This window comes from Dermochelys coriacea, chromosome 3 (assembly GCF_009764565.3).
Source record: "Dermochelys coriacea isolate rDerCor1 chromosome 3, rDerCor1.pri.v4, whole genome shotgun sequence".
In the NCBI taxonomy this organism is placed as follows: Eukaryota; Metazoa; Chordata; order Testudines; family Dermochelyidae; genus Dermochelys; species Dermochelys coriacea.
Window position 1 is genome coordinate 151,464,084 of NC_050070.1, and position 18,399 is coordinate 151,482,482.

The 18,399-nt window shown below is 45.4% G+C and overlaps 1 protein-coding gene across 5 annotated transcripts in view; it reads right to left on the reverse strand.

The window, feature by feature from the left end:
• Positions 1-18,073, reverse strand: part of MDGA1 (MAM domain containing glycosylphosphatidylinositol anchor 1) — a 196,645-nt gene extending 178,572 nt beyond the window's left edge. For 2 of the 5 annotated variants that reach the window (XM_043511605.1, XM_043511603.1), the window contains exon 1: positions 16,830-17,727. In XM_043511605.1, coding sequence (XP_043367540.1) covers positions 16,830-16,896 — 67 coding nt within the window. In that variant the 5' untranslated portion in view covers positions 16,897-17,727. Of the gene's footprint in view, positions 1-16,829; positions 17,729-17,843 lie in introns of those variants that run through there. The other 3 variants (XM_043511602.1, XM_043511606.1, XM_043511601.1) reach the window with 3 other exon arrangements.
• Positions 18,074-18,399: the final 326 nt, after the last annotated feature.

Below are 18,399 nucleotides of genomic sequence, written 5' to 3' on the forward strand. Positions count from 1 at the left end.
ATGGTATGACATTGCCAACCCAGGTTGGAATTGCTCTGCTCCAAAAACCGGGTGCACTCATTGCACTAGTAACAATAGTGGGATGCCAATAAGCAATATCCCACTTTAAATGTGCATTATTATAGTCTTAAATGGCTCTGTTTGAATCAGTGCTGTACTATTTTTAATATTTAGTGAGAGTCGCATCTTGATTTTTTTTAATTGGTATATGTTCTTGTGTGGCAGGATGGGGCCGTAATCTACTACAGACACAAAGGAGGAGGGGGGCGATCAAATAAATTTGGGAACCACTGCTGGTTCAGAGACAGAGAGAACCCTAGCCCCACTATTCCAGCCTGGCCACAGATGATGGTGTGGGTGGGAGAAAGGGAAAAGGAAGAGAAATCACCCACAATTAGGGACCAATTCAATCCTGAAGCCAGAGTGGTCACTGGATCTTTAGTACCTAAGGAAACGAAGAAACCCCTTACAGACCATCTTCTTCAGGCAACAGATCCTGAAAAGCAAAATGCAGAGCTTGGCATTTCTAGAAGCATTACCAGCTCATCAGAACTCCTCAATAACTGTGCCCCAGACCCAGGCATCAGATTCAGTCCCAACAGGGCATCTGCACTATTGTGACCGTGCGCAGTCACTGCTCTACCCAACTGGCATGCAGAAAAGAGCAATTCTCAAGCTAAGGTACACGTACCATTGGGTGTACGTGGGCTGCAATCAAGCTGATACATGGATTGGTTCAAAGTATGGAACCAGGATAAGAATCCATTATAACGACACTGATTAAAACCTACAAAGATTTTTCCCTCAAGACTCTGAGTTTCACATGTGGCACAGCAGATGTTAAAGCTGAGAACTGTTTTCCCAGAACCTGTGGCTACAGACTTCTAAACGTATTCTGGCTCACTTTTCCTCTAATGTTTAAAAAAAAAAACCCACACACATACACCCCTCAGCTCCTGCCCCCTTGCTTCTGGATAACAGGAGGTGGTTACAGTAGCTTCTGGAAAAACTGAGAAGCTTCCAGAAGAGTCTCAATGAACCAACAACACCGAACAGCTACTGAAGTCTCTGTCACCCAAGACAAACTACTTTCCATAAAACCCCTAAGGCTGTGACCCCCCCATCCAAAATCCAAGTTTGCCTGTCTGTGTACTTACATTGCTCCCGTCACAGTAGCATCTGAGTCAAACACATTGAGGGATTTATCTACTACCCATCCTACCCCATTCTTGGACTCGGCCTACAACTGCCTCCAAATGACAGCTTTTCTACCTTTGTCATACAACGTTCCAGACCTTAAAAAAAAATGCAGGAACCATATGGTTCATATTCTTAAGAACTCCAGACTCCTCCTGTGTAATATTCACGTTACAAAGATCATCTTTTGGAAGCTCTGAGATTCTGCTTTGGCAAGACTTGCATGTCAGGGACAGCTGTTGTCACTTGCTCTTCCAGTTCCTTGTTTTCAACCGTAACAATGTCATTGGTATTATCACCAGGCCAGTGAGAGAGAGAAACAAACGTTTTCACTTTTAGAAAAGGAACTGATGTTGCTGGTGACCATGTAATTACTATTTTTTAATCTAGTAACAGCTAGACAACATGTTTCTTCATCATCAGTTCTCTATATACCTCCCCAAGCGTGTCACTAGCCCTAATGCTTTTCTTACAGCACCTTTCCCTGGTTTGATCTTCCCCTGTAATTTTAAACTGATGCTCTTTGGTTTACACATAAAAGCCTGGGAGGCTTGTATTATGGGTTTCTTCCTCTGCGTTGTTTATTCCTCTCCTTTCTTTTGCTAGATTTGCTTCAACAAATTTAATTCTTACCTGATGTTTATTAGTAGTTAGCGCTGCTGGAATTTCCTGGGTTGGGGTCTGTAGTGCTGAGCTATACGACCGGTCAAAGTCTGCAATGCATCATTGCAGGACTCTACCTTCCTTTCTCTCTATTTCCCTTTTAAGTGTCCACACAAAACACCCCACTGACCCCCTTGAAGCCAAGAGATAAAACTGATTACGTGTGATTTACCGAATGTCTCGTCTTTTTAGACAAACCATATGATGCCAACATAGTCTGCAATGGCTCAATAGTCTGCACAGCCAAAGCATTTGCAATATAGTACATGTTACTGCCGACCACCTGGAAAATGCTTCAGCTACAAGTACGTACATATGCTTACTCTGATCTGGGGAAAAATAAATCAGTGTGTTGTCTTCGCCAAGTCCTAATACCCCACTGCCATGAAGCAATTTCTGGCATGTTTCAGAGTTCACACTGGCTAATTTCTTCTGCTATGTCTTGGTTTAAGTCTGACCACCACACTTCTCATTTTCACTTTGCCTTGGTGACGTTCATGTAATTTTAGCATGTATGCTTTATGGTATTAATCTTATAACTGATAGTAAACAATAATTCTCTGCTGTCAACTCCATTTTTCTACAGGAATAAGGATGAAATTTCTCACCTGCTATATGATTTGGCCAACCAGAAAAATTATACCACATTATCATATCAAAAGAAAGATCTTATTTCTATGGGTAGCATTTTCAAAAGCATCTAAGTCCCACTTTCAAAAGTGACTTAGGCACCTAAATCTCTTTGAAAGTCTATGGGAATTAGGAGCCTAAGTTCCAGGTCCTCAAAAGGTAGTTAGGCATCTAATTCTTATTACTTAGGTCCCTAACTACCTTTGAGGCTCTGTACCTCCAATCACTTCTCAAAGTAGGATTATGGTCTTGTCTACATTAATAGTTTGCGGCAAACTGGGGTGTGGATTTGCTCTGCGCTAGCCTGCTGGACCCGCTGATATGCGCTAACAGTTAGTATACTTTGCTTTAACCTGCTTTGAAATGGGACTAGATCAAAGCACACTAAGTTGTTAGTACATGTCAGCAGGGTGCACACAGACAGTTAGTGCACAGCAGGCTAGGGTGAGGTAGATTCACACCCCTGCTTGCTGCAAACTAAGTATTTGTGTAGACAAGCCCTTAGGCTCCTAATCCATTTAGATGTTTGAGAAAAATGTAACTACTCTTTCTCAAGCAGTAATGGGAAAAGTCTATATCCTGATTCTACTTCCAGTTGTGTCCCTACTTCTAGAGGCAACTGAAAGAGCAAAAAGAACAGGAGGACTTGTGGCACCTTAGAGACTAACAAATTTATTTGAGCATAAGCTTTCATGAGCTACAGCTCACTTCATCGGATGCAAAGAGCAAGTTTCACTCAGGCTTGTGCTGGGTAGAACATGGATATGCAGCTAAGATTAAAGCCCACCTCTGAATCCTAGCTGTTGTGATAGGTGGAATACTTTCTTTGCGGTCTTTTTAACTCAAGGTTTTGATCAGTGATCAAGGTAGATTTATTTTCAAATGTGTATTTGTGAATTTTAATTGTTCCAAAAATACCTCAGATGAGAAGGCAGCACAGGGTGTAATTCAGTGCAGTCTTTGTTAAATATTTGTGAAGTAAAAGTTATGGCTTTCTCTTTTCCATCTTTACACATGTAAACAATTACAGCTCCTGCACATAATGAAGAGCGTCACCTGCTCATAGTAATAAACTCTGGACTAAAATGTACCCGAATGGTGGAATTCCTCAGATTTTCTATTCCTTTTCAAAAAACTTTTGCCTTTCTTTTCCATCCAAACCTATTTTACATTCATCACCCCCAGTCTCAATTCCTGTGAGCTCCTCACCCCTGGCTTCCCCGACACACACGTTGTCATCCTCTGGTCCATAGAGAACATTGCTCCCAAGATGCTCCTCCTTGTTCATCTTCTGACCAAGTCACCCCCAACTCTGAATCCTTCCCCCTCCCACTGGCTTCCACTCCTCTATAGCATCAAATTCAAGTTTCTTGTCTTTGCTTTCAGGGCCTTGCAAAACTCTGCTTTCCCCCTTTATCTGTCTGTCTCTTTTATCACACCTTGCAATGTCAGCTCTTCATAGCATAAACATTCCTTCCTTGTTTGCTTTGACCATCAGTCAAATAGTTAACCATGCTGAAATAGTTAACAACATTGCTACATCAAGGGCTTTAGAATCAACACCCCATTGTGATGAACAGAGCCATTTACACATTTTGCAGAGCTATATTTCAGGCTGTCTGCAGACTCAGGCAGACACTACTGCATCAGTTTGCACATGGTTCATATTTGGAGGGGTTACTTATCCATAAAGGCTGCTACAGACTTCAATTGTTTGTTGTAAAGGAAAGCTCAGACTCTGGACCACTGCCAGAAGGCAGCTTCCAAAATAAATGCCAATTTGCTGAGCCATCAGGAGTCAGCTGAATTCAACCCTTGGCTTTATTAGTGAAGACAAATTTGGAATGAATCTTCCATAGTAATTTAACATTGCTTTAAAAAGTTATCTTAAAGCTGAAATATTTTTGGTTTACAGTCACAGTCTCAATGGCCTTTTCTTCCTATGAAAGGATGGATCTACTCAGAATCTGTGCTATGCCCTAAACAAGTTACTTAGTTCTGGAAGAAAGCACATTTCTCTCTTAATCCTCATTCTAGATTTTTGTAACCATTTTAGAACCTCTTCAAGGTTTCTCCACAGTTTCCCTATATTAATACTTTTTTTTTAAATTTCCTCTAAACTAGCAGACAAAATTTAAACTTTGGAGAATTCAATCAATTATTTATTGGGCTATTAATTGGGATATTAATTATGCCATGTGGTAGTCTTTCAAAAATTGGAAAGATGGTTAAGGCATTAGACCTAAGACTTGGTAGATTTGAGCTCAATTCCCAACTCTGTCATAGATTCATGGTGGGCCTGTGGGCAAAATTCACTTAATCTCTCTCTCAAGTCCTGAACTTCAAAATGGGATAACACTACCGAAGGTGGGGCAGTGTAAAGATAGCTCTGCTAAAGATGTGTGAAATGATCAAATCCTATAGTGACGGAGGCCATATAAGTCCTTAAATAGCCAGAGTTGTACACTCAGTGACAGAGCCAGATCCTTTTAAAAAAAAAACCCCAAAACCCTCTTTACACAACCAGTGGAAGTGCTTGGGCCAGATCACGTTTTATAAACTTCACTCCCCCTGGCAAATACAGCTGAAGGGTTTAGAACTAGTCACTCAACTATCTCAAGCAGGAATTTGATGATGACTTTATAGGCATCACAAAATCTTTATCCTGCCATCAGTTTTAGGAAAACCTCCCCCTCCCTCCCTCTCTCTCACATACACACACACACACACACACCTAGTGCAGCCTTTCAGAGTAGCAGCCGTGTTAGTCTGTATTCGCAAAAAGAAAAGAGTACTTGTGGCACCTTAGAGACTAACAAATTTATTAGAGCATAAGCTTTCGTGAGCTACAGCTCACTTCATCGGATGCATTTGGTGGAAAAAACAGAGGAGAGATCCGATGAAGTGAGCTGTAGCTCACGAAAGCTTATGCTCTAATAAATTTGTTAGTCTCTAAGGTGCCACAAGTACTCCTTTCCTAGTGCAGCCTGTTAACTAAACTCAACAGCAAAAATCATTCTTTGCTTCTGTAATTCCTCAAACTGCTTTCCTGCAGGTTCTTGAAAAAACACATTGCACAGAGTGAGTATTAAAAATGTCATTCCACATTCTCTTAAGTCCAAGTCATTTTGCCATTATGCTTTCTCGCTGAGCCTTTGTCTCAATCAAAAACAGATTCTGGGTTTTTGAATTTTATCACCAGACTATGCAAGTGATACACTGTATTCCAACCAGATTTATCTTGTTAAATCAATCTCTGCCGATTAGCAAAGACCCGTTTCTTTAGTAACAAATAGTAACAGCAAACAACTATCCATGTATTTTATATTCACTCACAGACATCCAAAACCTTTATCCTGCAGCTTGACTTTAATGTTCAATACTATGTCAGTTTCTCAGTGTAACATTTGCAAATTTCTCTATAGAAATTACAGAGATTGTAACACCTGTGACAATTTCCATCCTCATCCTGACATTCTTTCCATTTACAGTACCCCAACAGGAGCACTTCAATCCCTTTTACGCTATACTATAAAATAGTTCCAAAGAGTGGTTTAAATAACAAGTCATTTTACCCTGGCTAGATGCAGATTTTCACACATATAATGGTCACTGAGTGAGCTCTGTGGGACCTTCCATATGCAAGATGATGGTAGTCTATGCCATAGACTACCAAGGGCAGCAAGACACACTGCATCTCTGAGTGTATTGCATAATGAGAGAGAAGCACAAGGAAACATAACAATGGCCAGATCCATACAGGCCACTTAGGTAATATTTCAGAGCTCACTTTTTACTGTCTCACTTTTTACTGTGTACTAGCACAACAGGAAAGGGACGGAAATGGCCTGTCAGAGCAAAGTTAAGTTGTCTGGAGCTTTACATTCCAATGCTACAGAGCAGTGACCTGGCCATCTGGGGACCTCAGCCACTCTAAGGGGAATTTTACTCTTAGCAAAGGCAAGTATGGGATCATTAGAAGACAGGCCTCTCAGGATCCACTATAATTCCCTGATGGTCCACCTCCCCTTACACCTAGAAGCCACTAAAATGATATCACCACATGTCTACAACCTTTTATTATTAATAGAACACCAAGAATGTGCATGGTACTTCACAGACAAGCACAAAGGTCCCCGCTCAGAGGAATTTAAAAATTCCTGAAATCCCCAGAGAGATTTACAGATTAATGATATATCCCCTCACAAAACACTGTTGTTAAAGTTGCTAGACCGCATATCCCACTAAGGCAAAGTGGGAAAGGCATGGAAATAAGTAGCTCGGTTTTCAACTCCCATTTACACTCCATTCATCCATTCCCCTGCTCAACCTTAACTACTTCCCTTCTCCAGCCACAGCCCAAGTTTAAAAGCTAATGGTGGTAAAGCAGGGGCCTGGAATGAAGTGGATCCAATGCACTTTGGTGCAAAGGCCTCCCCTGGCACGTTAAGGTGGCAGTAGAGCTATGGGAAGCACATGATGCCGTGGTACAGAGCCACTCAGCCTCAGTGAATGATGTTCCCGAGAGCCCAGGTAGCAGCACCAAATTAGCCAAGTGTCTCTGTGCTGACGCATTGGCACATGAAGGTCTTTCCATGGCACTGCTGCCCCAGTACAGCAGAGATACTGGGCAAAGACACTAGGCTTCCTGTCCAACCAGGGCCCCTACCACAACCACTCCCTCCCCTGTAGGGCAGCCTCTTCTCCCAAAAACACCACACGTCCTTGCTTAAAATCCCTCCTCCCCTCATCTCTGCTCACCTCCCAGAGCCTACCTCCATATTTCCCGCTTCTCAGACTGCCTGCCTGACCAGGGATCTGTGCAGAGGAAAGGAAGAATGGTCCACTGGTTCAGGCACTAACCTAGGCCTTGGCAGACCTACATTCAAGTCCTTGCTCTACCAGATTTCCTACCTGGGTAGGTCACTCAGGGTATGTCTACGCTGCAATTAAAAACCCATGGCTGCCCTCATCAGCTGACTCTGGCTCACAGGCCTTGGACTAAGGGGCTGTTTAATTGTGGTGCAGACATTTGTGCACCACAATTTGCCTGAGCTCCAGGACCCTGCAAGGTGGGAGGGTCCCAGAAAGACAAAATGTCTACACCAAAATTAAACAGCCCTTTAGCCCAAGCCCTGCAATCTCGAGTCTGCTGGTGAGGGCCAGCCATGGGTGTCTAATTGCAGCATAGACATAGTCTTTGTCTCTCTGTGCCTTAGTTTCCCATCTGTAAAATGAGGGTAATATCATCTCTGTGGGGTAGGACAGTACTAGGAGGATAAATATGTTGGAGAAGGTGCTCAGATACTATGCTAACTGGGTCCATATAAGTATCTAAAGCAGGGGTGGCCAACCTGTGGCTCTGGAGTTTCATGCGGCTCTTCAGAAGTTAATATGCGGCTCCTTGTATAGGCACCGATTCTGGGGCTGGAGCTACAGGTACCAATTTTCCAATGTGCCGAGGGGGTACTCACTGCTCAACCCCTGGCTCTGCCATGGGCCCTGCCCCCACTCCACCTCTTTCCGCCCCCTCCCCTGAGATTGCTGTGTCCTCACTCCTCCCCCTCATCCCCCTAGAGCCTCCTGCACACCACGAAACAGCTGATCGGGAGGAGCGGGGAGGCCGGGGGAGGGACTGATCGGCGGGGCCGCCGGCAGGTGGGAGGCGCTGGGGGGCTGCTGAGGTATTACTGTGGCTCTTTGGCAATGTACATTGGTAAATTCTGGCTCCTTCTCAGGCTCAGGCTGGCCACCCCTGATCTAAAGTTGAGACAGACAGATAGTCAAGAGGCAGCCACCACTGGGCAGCCAGCACTGGAAAATTGAAGTAGCTGCTGGATCTGAGTAACTCCTTTGGCTAATCTCGGTGTAGCTCTATTAGTTTATCCTGAATATGGGGAATAACTTGATGGGCCCGATTTTCCACTGCACCGCAGTCTGCTCAGGCACTTTGGAGGAGGGAGCTAACACAGAGGGAATTCTCCAGCAGCAATCTCTAGCTGCTTTAAGTTCATTTTGTACGGTGTACCTAGCACAACAGGAAAGGGACGGAAGTGGCCTATCAGAACAGGACTTTGTGAAATTTGGAGGTTGTGGGAGCTGATCCAGAGGAACCTGAATAAACAGGAGAACAGAGCAAGCTTTTTCAAAGGAGCTATTTTAAAATTATTCTTTTCACAAATTAGTAAACTACTTGCTAAGGAGGTTATATAGAAAATTCAGTTGGTCCTCAGAGGCCAGTACTGGGCCAAACATGGAGGCTAAGTTCAATCATTCAAATATGAAACAGATTTTAGTCTTGCTTCAAGTGCACGTTTCAGTGCAACCTTAGCTTCAAACACAGAGGACAACTTAAAGGGCCTCCCCACACATACACACAAACACATGCACCAGCTTCCCCATAAGTAGAGAGTCACTGTCACTAAAAGCACCATTTGCACTCTGCAGTGAAATAAAACAAATAGCTTTTCATCATTTTTCACTAAGTTCACTAGCATCAGTTTTATGAGTGTATTTACACACGCACGCTCACAAGTGCGTGTGTATGAGTGGGAATGTGGCACAAGTGACAACGATTCAGATGACCTTTATTAGAATGGAAAACAGCAATCGCAAGTTCATCTGATCCCTGGGGAACTCAGATTTTAGGACAGATATACAGGCACACACCTTTCGAAACTACAGATAAGGAATGCTGTAGACAAGAGCTCCCCCTGCTGGTCAGATGTGAATCAACAACACTGACTCCCTAGCCCGCTGTGCACCCACCCACCCGTGGCCAGTGAAAAACCTGAGTGGACGGAGGTGAGACAGGCCAGACCAGAACAAGGGCTGGAAAAGCTCAGGGAAGCAGGAGCCATAGCAGATGTTCATACAGAACTGTATACTGCAATGGAATTGATGCTGATGGACACTTCTCTGCTCTACAGAAGGAGCAGAACAGTAGTGGCTGCAGCTCATTTGTAGCCTTATTCACCTTTCATGCACACTGGTGTAAAATCAACAGTAACACAACTGATGTCAATGGAATTGCAGCAGTATAAAGCTGAAGTGAGCAAAAGGAGAATCAGGGTTCTTGTTTCTTGGAACACACACTGCAGGGCAAGGAAGGTCACTGCCTCACAACAAGTCCCACCAGGCTGTGCTCAGCAGGACTCCCAAGTAACCCATTACCTCTTTGGTAGCAGTCCTTCTCTAGCTTAACTCTTTTACTGAGCCAGGACTAGCGGGTTCCCCTTCCCTTGCTCCAACTATTGATCCCTTTCATTATTAATGTATGCTGTGGTTTTGATCTCCTCCAGGGAGTAACAAGCATTTTTAGAAGCGTTTTTATTGCTAAGCTAATTCTTGGCTCGAAAGCAAACCTTTGAGTCTCTTAAATGAAAGGGAGGATTAAAGCAGTTTTAAAAAATTAAACAAACACTTTAGATCCTGACTGAGTAGATGTCTCTAATTAAACGCTGGTGCGCACACACAAAAACCCACCAATATTCTCCCTTTCTCCCCCACACTCCTTACCATGTCTCATTCTCTCCTGATGGATCCGCCAGATCTGCTTTCTGCTGCCTGGTGTCAGCTCCACATCCCCCAAGCCTGGAGGATATTGGCACGGTTCAGAACAAAACAACTTGCTAATGCAGCATTGGCAGCCACCACCTGGACAAGGGTGACTGGGTCAGGGACTCTTGCACTCTGGGCCTAGAACACTCTGGAGCGGAAAGTTTGGAAGGCCCTTCTCAGTAAGCCTAGTCTTAGCTTTGGTGAACATGCTAAACACAGAGACGATACACATGCCAAGGTATTTTTAGGTGACTGCACCTGCTGTGTTTCTAACAAAAATAACATTGTATGATGCCTTTCATCTGGAAAGAGAAAAGCACATTACAAACAGTATACTCATTCACCTGGAACTGATAAGCCGTCACGTCTGGGGATGGCTCCCAGCAACCATTTTGCACCAGTAACACTAAGGCCTTGTCCACACTAGAAAGTCTTTGCTGGTAGAGCTGGGTAAAATTGGAGATAAATAGTTTATTTGCCAAAAAAGGCGGTTTCAGCCCATCCAAAACCATTAGGGGATTTGACCCAAATTCACCAAATAGTTTCAGTCGAAACATTTTTGCAGGACTTAGGCACCAGTCACAAAACTGGGGGAGGGGAAAGCTGGCTCCTTTATAACCTTTACTCTAGTTACTAAGGCACTCACCTGGTTTGTGGGAAACCGAAGTTCAATTCCCCCCTCTGCCTAACATGGAGGTGGGTTTTGAACATGAGCCTCCCACATGCCAACAAAACGTCCTAGCCACTGGACTATTGGGTAGCATCAGGCAGGTGTTCTCTCACAATCCTGCCTCTTGACACTGGTCCATGGGGTATAAATTATAAAATAGCCATCGGATCAGGGATTTGAACTTGGGTTCAAACCCTCCTAGTTGAGATGAAGCTTATATCAGTAAAAGAATCCTTTTGCTGTTATAGCTTATACCAGTTCCCTGAACAAACTGCATCTAAGCTGAGGTTTTTGTTGGCACAGGTACAAAGGTTAGGGGTCTAATCCCCCCTGTTCCCCCTTCCCAACATAGCTGTGCTGGCAAAACTTGTAAGTGTAGCCCAGGCCCAGCTAATTTAGAGTGGTGTGGAAGGTTTTTTGTTGTTGTTGAGGTTTGAAATTCTTTTTTTGGTGGGGGAAATAGAAGGTGCAGCGTGAGGCAGACAGAGATAAAAGAATGAAAAATAATTTCTGTAATTGAAACTGCAGAATGAATTTAGGAAAGTGGAATGGAATTACGCAAAATGAAATCTGTGCAGGGAACGAAGGCCAGTGCTCTGGCTTACAGGAAGCGTCATAGGATCGTTAATAGCTACGTAGCAGTCTGACTTCATACTCGAAAGAGAACAGCCCCAGCAGTGTTGTGCCCCGTCACCACTGCTGATTTACCTCTTTGGTAGAAAAGACTCATAGGGAAGAGGACCACTTACTGAACCACCTGGGCCTTTGCCTGCAGCACCTTGGCTTTTCCTTTGGAGCTGCTTACTGTATCCACACACCCTTCTGTTGTACTCTTTTCAAGTCATCTGAAATATGTATTTCCACAAAATCCGACAAAAACCTGACATGGTGATAATTTTATAAACTATGTTGCTCACGTCAAATTATTCAACATCTGTCTTCAAATTCCCACAAAAATTAGCATAGGATAGTGGTTTTTGATGACACCTATAGTGAAATATTTTGACTTCTACCAGTAAGTTGCAAACAACCTGTCAGGAGGATAATGTCAGTTTCCAAGTACTGCATATTAAAATAATCCCAGGGTTTGTTTGGAGCACAGTTCCACTCACCTAAAACATAGCTCTGGCTATGCAAAGGGAAGGAACCAGCATGCCGTACAACAGGAGGAGGGCAGGATGAGTCAAGCTGGATTTGTAGAGTGGTGCTGAGAATACTTAGCTCACTGATATTAAGGAGTTGCTGGAGAGGCTCAGGAAGAGTTGGCCCAACCTGCATGCTGTGGGAGATTATGTTTATATAGCACCACAGGCGTAAATGGCAATTTATAGATATAAGACAAAGGGTATTTTTGACTTAAATTCAATGGCTAACAAGGAAGACTGACTGACCACTGGGGAAGGGACACATTGAGTAGAGCCAAGAGAGACACTGTATTTATACGAAGTACCTAAAACACACCTTCAAAAATAAAAATCAGTCAAAAAGCAGCTTACATACGCAACCCTGCTGCCAGTTAAGTCAACGTTCAAACTCATCAACTTCAGTGTAAGCAGGATTGTGTCCTAAAGAAGCAGCCCCGAAAGGATGGGATGGGCGGAATGGCAAAGAGGCTACAAAGCATGCCATCTGGCACTGTGGCTCAGCTGGTAGAACATCTGGACAAAGGAAGGGGAGGGAAAGGAGCTGTTGGTTCAGATCAGCTGGCTAGAGATTAATATTACAGTGTAGCTGTGTGCACTCACAGCCCAACACCGAAGCACGGAGAGCTTGCAAGAGATGAGGAGTCATCCTGTTTGGGTGAAGGTGATGTAGAAGCTGTAGGCCTGGCCTAAGAGACAAGGGGTCAGGAACCAGGAAACAAATGCAATGCTTGTGTGTGTTAAATGAAAGAGATTGAGGGTTTGTGTGCTAGCCTAGGACATGTTTCCCCAAAGCACTCATAAAACAGAAGCAAGGAAATATTCCCCCATAGATTTTTATGCTGTCTGCAGCCCACCCCATCAGACTGGGAAATCTACAGCTGACTCACAGGGTCATGGAGTCTTAAGAGAGAGAGATTTACTGGTCATTTAGTCCCATCCTCAGAGGCTGAGATAGGATTGCTCCATATTGCAATCACTATGCCCAGTCAGATTTATATATCCCAAATGACAGGTCTCTTCCAGCCCCTCCTGTTAAGAGGCCATCACATCTTACATTCAGGACATTTGCCCTGATATCCAGGCTAAAAATCTTCCTTTTCATCCCATTAGCATGTTGCTAGAGCCCTTGTCTCTTCCCCTAGACACTCCTGAAAGGTAGTTCTCTCTTGTTTTCTGCAGCTGGAGGGCTTTGGGGGCTTGGGGTGGAATGAACAGAAACCCACCATCTTCGACTCAGCTCAAAAGCAGTACGTTAACATTGGGAAGCTGACAGTGTATCAATAAAAACGCTCCATCAATGCTTGTGAACTGCTATACGCAGAGTAAGCAGAGCAGCAGCCTAAGACAAAGCTGGAGAAGATTTTGAAGTCCACGGGGCCAACTTTAAATGAAGTGATGGGAAAAGGGCATGTCCCCGTCCCCCCACCCCATCTCACTTCAAAAACTCCAATGAGTTATTTGTAGAGGAATAGCCAGAGAGAATCCACCCTGCTCCACATTTTAGTTCCTTTGCTCTAAACATTCAGAGCTTCCCAGCCAGGGGATGCATTTCCTCCTGTCTGTTTTTCTGCATTTTGAAGCATCATTTGGTAAGTGTATCACAACTTTCTGCTTGCCTCAGCATGTGGCTTGGAGTCATGAGCATGGCTAGCTGTCTGGAAACACACACGCCATTTGGGGATGGGTCTATCACACAGTCAGCAGTAGGCTAGTAAGCATTGTCTCTTAGCCACTGAACTGCCACACTACACTATATGAACTGATCTGACTAGCCTCACCGTGCCCTTTTAGAAAACAGGGTTGAACATATGGAATCAGCTAACGAGGAGAGGGAAGATTATTGGGTTTCAGACACACTTCAGTCATTATAACAAACACCAATTTGTGTAACAAGCCTCTTCAGGTAACAGGATAAAAGTACCTTGACTCCTAATTAAATTGAGTCTCCTTTGTAGGCACTTCTTCCCCTACAACGTCTAACATACATTTTATTTATACTATCCATCTCAATAAACCTCTCCAACAACTCAGCTCTCCTAAACAGAGGTCTTTTGTGCACACCCGGGGTGGGGGGGACATAATTTAAATGGTACATCACATGGCTATTTTATCTGGTTTAATCTGATTTAATCACACTAGATTTACTCTAATAAAATATATTCATAATCCTCCTACAAATGCCTCTCTTCCGCTCCCATCTCCGCCATTAGAATATTTCAAAAGAAGGAAGATGTTCTGAAACAAGATTCTTGAATTCCCAATATTCCCACATTAAGTGCCACATGAGACAAGCATTTCAACCACAAAATACTCCAACTATATTTAGACTGGGGTTACAGCTGGAGATTAAGATGTAAGACAAAAGTAAGGGAAGTGTGTGTTTCTAATCCAGTTTTAGACATTCTTGCAAATACAATGGGCTCACTTGAGCACGGGGTGAGCCACCAATAACAGCAATTTCACATCTAAACAAACAGCTCTGGCTGGAGATTGCACAGAGCGAGTGTTAGGAAAGAGACTGGAGGAAGGATTGGAAAGGAGGATCTGAAACTATTAGTCACCATAAAAGTTTGTGGTGTGCTGACTTCAGCATCCAATGTTCTGAGTTGTACTCACAGAGACAGCTCCATATTAAAACCCCTGATTCTCTTGACAAATAGCTTGGGGGGGGGGGAGGCTGGATTTTTCCTTTATTTGTGAAGTTGAAATAGCAAAATAAATATTTGTAGTGCACCATTCTGACTTTAAGGATGCCTTCATCTTAATGTATCTGTCTATCCATCTTTCTTTCTGAAAAAAAAAAACCATCAGGAAGACAGTCTGAAGATCTAGTTTTGCAGCATTTCTGCTAAAATATGAATTCCCTGGCATGGACGGCTGGATGAACAGCATAATAAACCACATTCGAAGGAAGGTGTAAACAGAACAGGAGTGAGACAAGAGTGAGAGCGCTTAAAACTGATTGAATAGGCCTTTTAAAACAAAGAAAACTTGTAATAGTTGGATGGCAGCAGTCATACTAATTAAAAATAAAATTTTGTCCCTGAGCACAATACCCATCCTCAGGGATTAAAAAACCTGCACATACCATCTTTCTGTTGCCATAAATACATTAGACTTCCCATCTCACTGCTCTTGGGCACTTCCTCCAATTTCCCCCTGAACCTGCAATCCCTCCTCTACCCACACACACTGCAAAAAAAAAAAAAAAAAAAAAAAAAAAGTAAAGCCTCTACTTAAAGTAGTTATTGTACAAAAGAGATGTAAACTCAAATTAACATCCCAGCCCTGAGAGGGAGAGGACGAATAATTTCCCATCAGAGAAATATATCATTAAAAAAAAGTGACCTAAAAAGACTTAGCCACAGTCAGTGAGACTGGACTGTGCATTACCAGAGCTCAAACAAGAGGTTAGCTAAAACCTTCAAAAACACACATACGGATTGGGAGCCCTCTCACTGAAGGTCTATGCTTAGAGCGCTATCCTTGTTAGAGGAAAAGGCACATCTTCAAGAGGGACTTTATAGCAAGGCACAATGGAGTTGTAAGCCAAGATAAAGCAGGCTTGTTGTCAGAGGCATGTCGGGGGGGGGGGGGAGTAGTTTATTTGCTGGAAATGCAGCTCTCCTTGTAAAGCAAAAACTGTGAGAGTCAGTAGGGAGGCAGGGAGGCTGTATTTTGGAACTGCAGTGCTTGCCAAAGCAAATCCTGGATGTACTGTTAACTTGGAGCCTGTCTTCAGGACAGAGGACTGTTCTCATCATCATGTGTTGCTGGTCATCCCTGCTGCCCTCCTGGAAGCTGAAGGGATAAATAATCTATGTCTGTGGGAACCGTACCACGCTGGGTGTCATCTGCGCTTGCCGTTTGCTCAGTGCCTGCATTCATTTGCAAATGGGCAACAACAAAAAGCAGCTAAACCTGAGCCCTGCCAAGGAAATAATTTTAAAGAATGACAGCAAAGTAACACAGCTCAGTAGGATTTAAAGGCAAAGTCATCCCCACCGCCCCTTTCAGTTAGATCTGAGCACTGTACCAGCCTTGGGGATTGGGGGAAAATGCTTTCTTAACCCAGCAGGCGCATCCTGTCTACACCTTGATCACTGCTCCTTGAGTATCTCTCTTATCTAGCTCCTAATAGCTCCAGTGCACGTGCGCCGACTCTTGCAGCAATTGCCTGGGACCCGCTTGCTTTCAAAACCCCCAGCGCTGGGTGGACTGACATCCATCCCCCCCCCCGCCGCCCCCAAACAAGCGCTTTTATTTTATTTGTATTGTACTACTCTCCCTGCAGCAGGTGATAGAGGGGGCTCCCAGTGCAACGGCCCTTTGTCAAATCAGCAGGATAATAAAAGCCAGACCGGTTAGAAGAGTATTCAACACCAAACACGCACACACCAGCCGAGCTTTTCTCACACACAGCCTCAGCAAGGAAGATTAAAGGCAAAGGAAGCCCAGCAGCAAAGAGCCAACAGACGTGGAGTCCTCGGACGAGGGAAACAAGGCAGCACAGAGGCAAATAAAACCAAGAGGAAAGATTGCAACTTTGAGCTCTTGTTGCAAACGTCAATACAAGAGTGACACTGAGTTTTGCAGCCAAATCTCTGCTCTAGAACGTCTCTTCCTTGAGCAAGGGGGCGTGGGCTGGAAGAGACCCAGGGCTGATCCATGGGACACAACTTGCTGCTTTTCCCCTTAAACAGCATCCACCCAGAGAGACTCGGAAAGGGTTACACGGTGCAATCTCCCCGCTCTCGTACATTTCAGGCGGCCAGGGCAGGGTTCCAGGCAGGAATTAGGAAGTAGCGACAGGGTCTGGAAGCCCTATTGCTGCATCAGTCTCCTCCCGCGGGCTGCAACTAGCATCATTGACTTTCTCCTGCAGGTGCTTTTTAACTTGGATCCGATAGCCTTGTCTGTCCCCCGCCCCTCCCAAACCGGGATAGAACAATAACGTCTCTTACCATAAACCCCGTCTCCCTTGATGGACACCGGCACCACCGCCAGCAAGAAAAAACAAATCATCTCCATCTTCAAGGCAGATCCCTCATAGCCGGCGAAAAAAAGCCAGACAGCATCCGGCGGCGGGAAACGAGAAACAGGCGAAAGCTACTTCATCCACAGCCTCTGAGCAGGGAGGGACCCAGGAGAGGCTTGCCCGGGCACAGAGCGCCTCAGCCCGGCCAGCGAAGTCAGCCAGCGCCGCCTGGAAGTCGCCGATCTCTGCACAGTCAACTTGGACGAAGAGGGGAAAAATAGCCCAAAATAGGAGCAGTAGTTAAAAATTAACGGGGGGCGGGGGGAGGAGAGAAGAGAGGACGGAAGGTGGAAAAACCAAACCCAGGGCCCCTCTTCCCGCCCAGGCTCCTTAGGAGCTCCAGGAAAATAAACCCAACCTCGCACTCACAGTCACCCCGGAGCCCAGAAGACACGGCTCCAGCGGGGAGCAGAACCCAGACACACTCCAGCCGCTGCTCTGCCCCGCTCCTGTCAAAGGGTCACAAAGAAACTCCAAGCGCTTCCTGCACTCCCGGGCTTCCCAAACTGGCTGCCAACTGGGGCCAACTTGAGAGTCCTCTCCCTCCCGCTAAGGAGGCGCTGGCTGAAGCCCCAGGAAGGAACAAGGGGAAGTGAGGGAGGAGGAGGAGGAGGAGGAGGAGAAAGGGGTGGGGGGAGGCTGAGATCCAGTTGGTGGAGGGGGGGGGGCGGAATAGGTGACTCTCTCTTTTAGTCTCCAGCTCTTTCGGGGAAGGGGCGGTGTTGTAATTCAGTACATCCAGGGAGGGTTGGTTTTTTAACAGCAGCTCCCAGTAGCTCCCCCAGCTGCTGAGCTTCGATCCCCAGCCTGACGTTGCCCAGGTGCATCACATCAGCCCCGCTAGCCCGGGGGGAGGAATCGCTACAACACACGCACCCTGCTTAGTGGTTTGCTGTTCAGCTTGGCTCTTCTCCCCCCCCCCCCCCTTCCCCCAGCCAACCTGGCAGATCTTTCTGGCTTCCGAAGTTTCCCTGAGGTCGTGTTGGCTGGTTTTGATGGGGGCTTTTAATGGTTTTGTTCCCCCCCCCCCTTCCCCTTTCCTAGCAGTTGGTGGCTACGAGCTGCAAAGCCAGCGGAGGCGTTAGGAGGCTGGAGAAAAGTTGGATTCTTCTTGAAGGAGGCTTTGGAGACTCCGCTTGACAGGTCCTGGCCCCGCCCCTTCCTCCCAAAGTGTGAAAGTCCGGGGGGGGGGGGAGTTGATTCTTTTCTTCCTTCGCCCCAAGATATGGGACCCGCAGTTTCAAGCCAGTTGCGGCATCTGAGGCTCACTCCGTGTGCCCCTGTACCATCCAGTGCCTGGATCCGGCTTTACTTGGCCCCTTCATTCGCCCTGGCCGAGTCTCAGCCGCCCCTGCGAGCCCGGCGCCTCCGGCCGCCCGCTTCTCTAGCCTCTTCGCTCCCGCCTCGGGCTGACCTGGGGCGTGAGATGTCCCGAGCCCCTGTACAGATCCGGAGTGACGGTGGCTCTTCTGTTCGCGGCGCCTCTCCCCCGAATT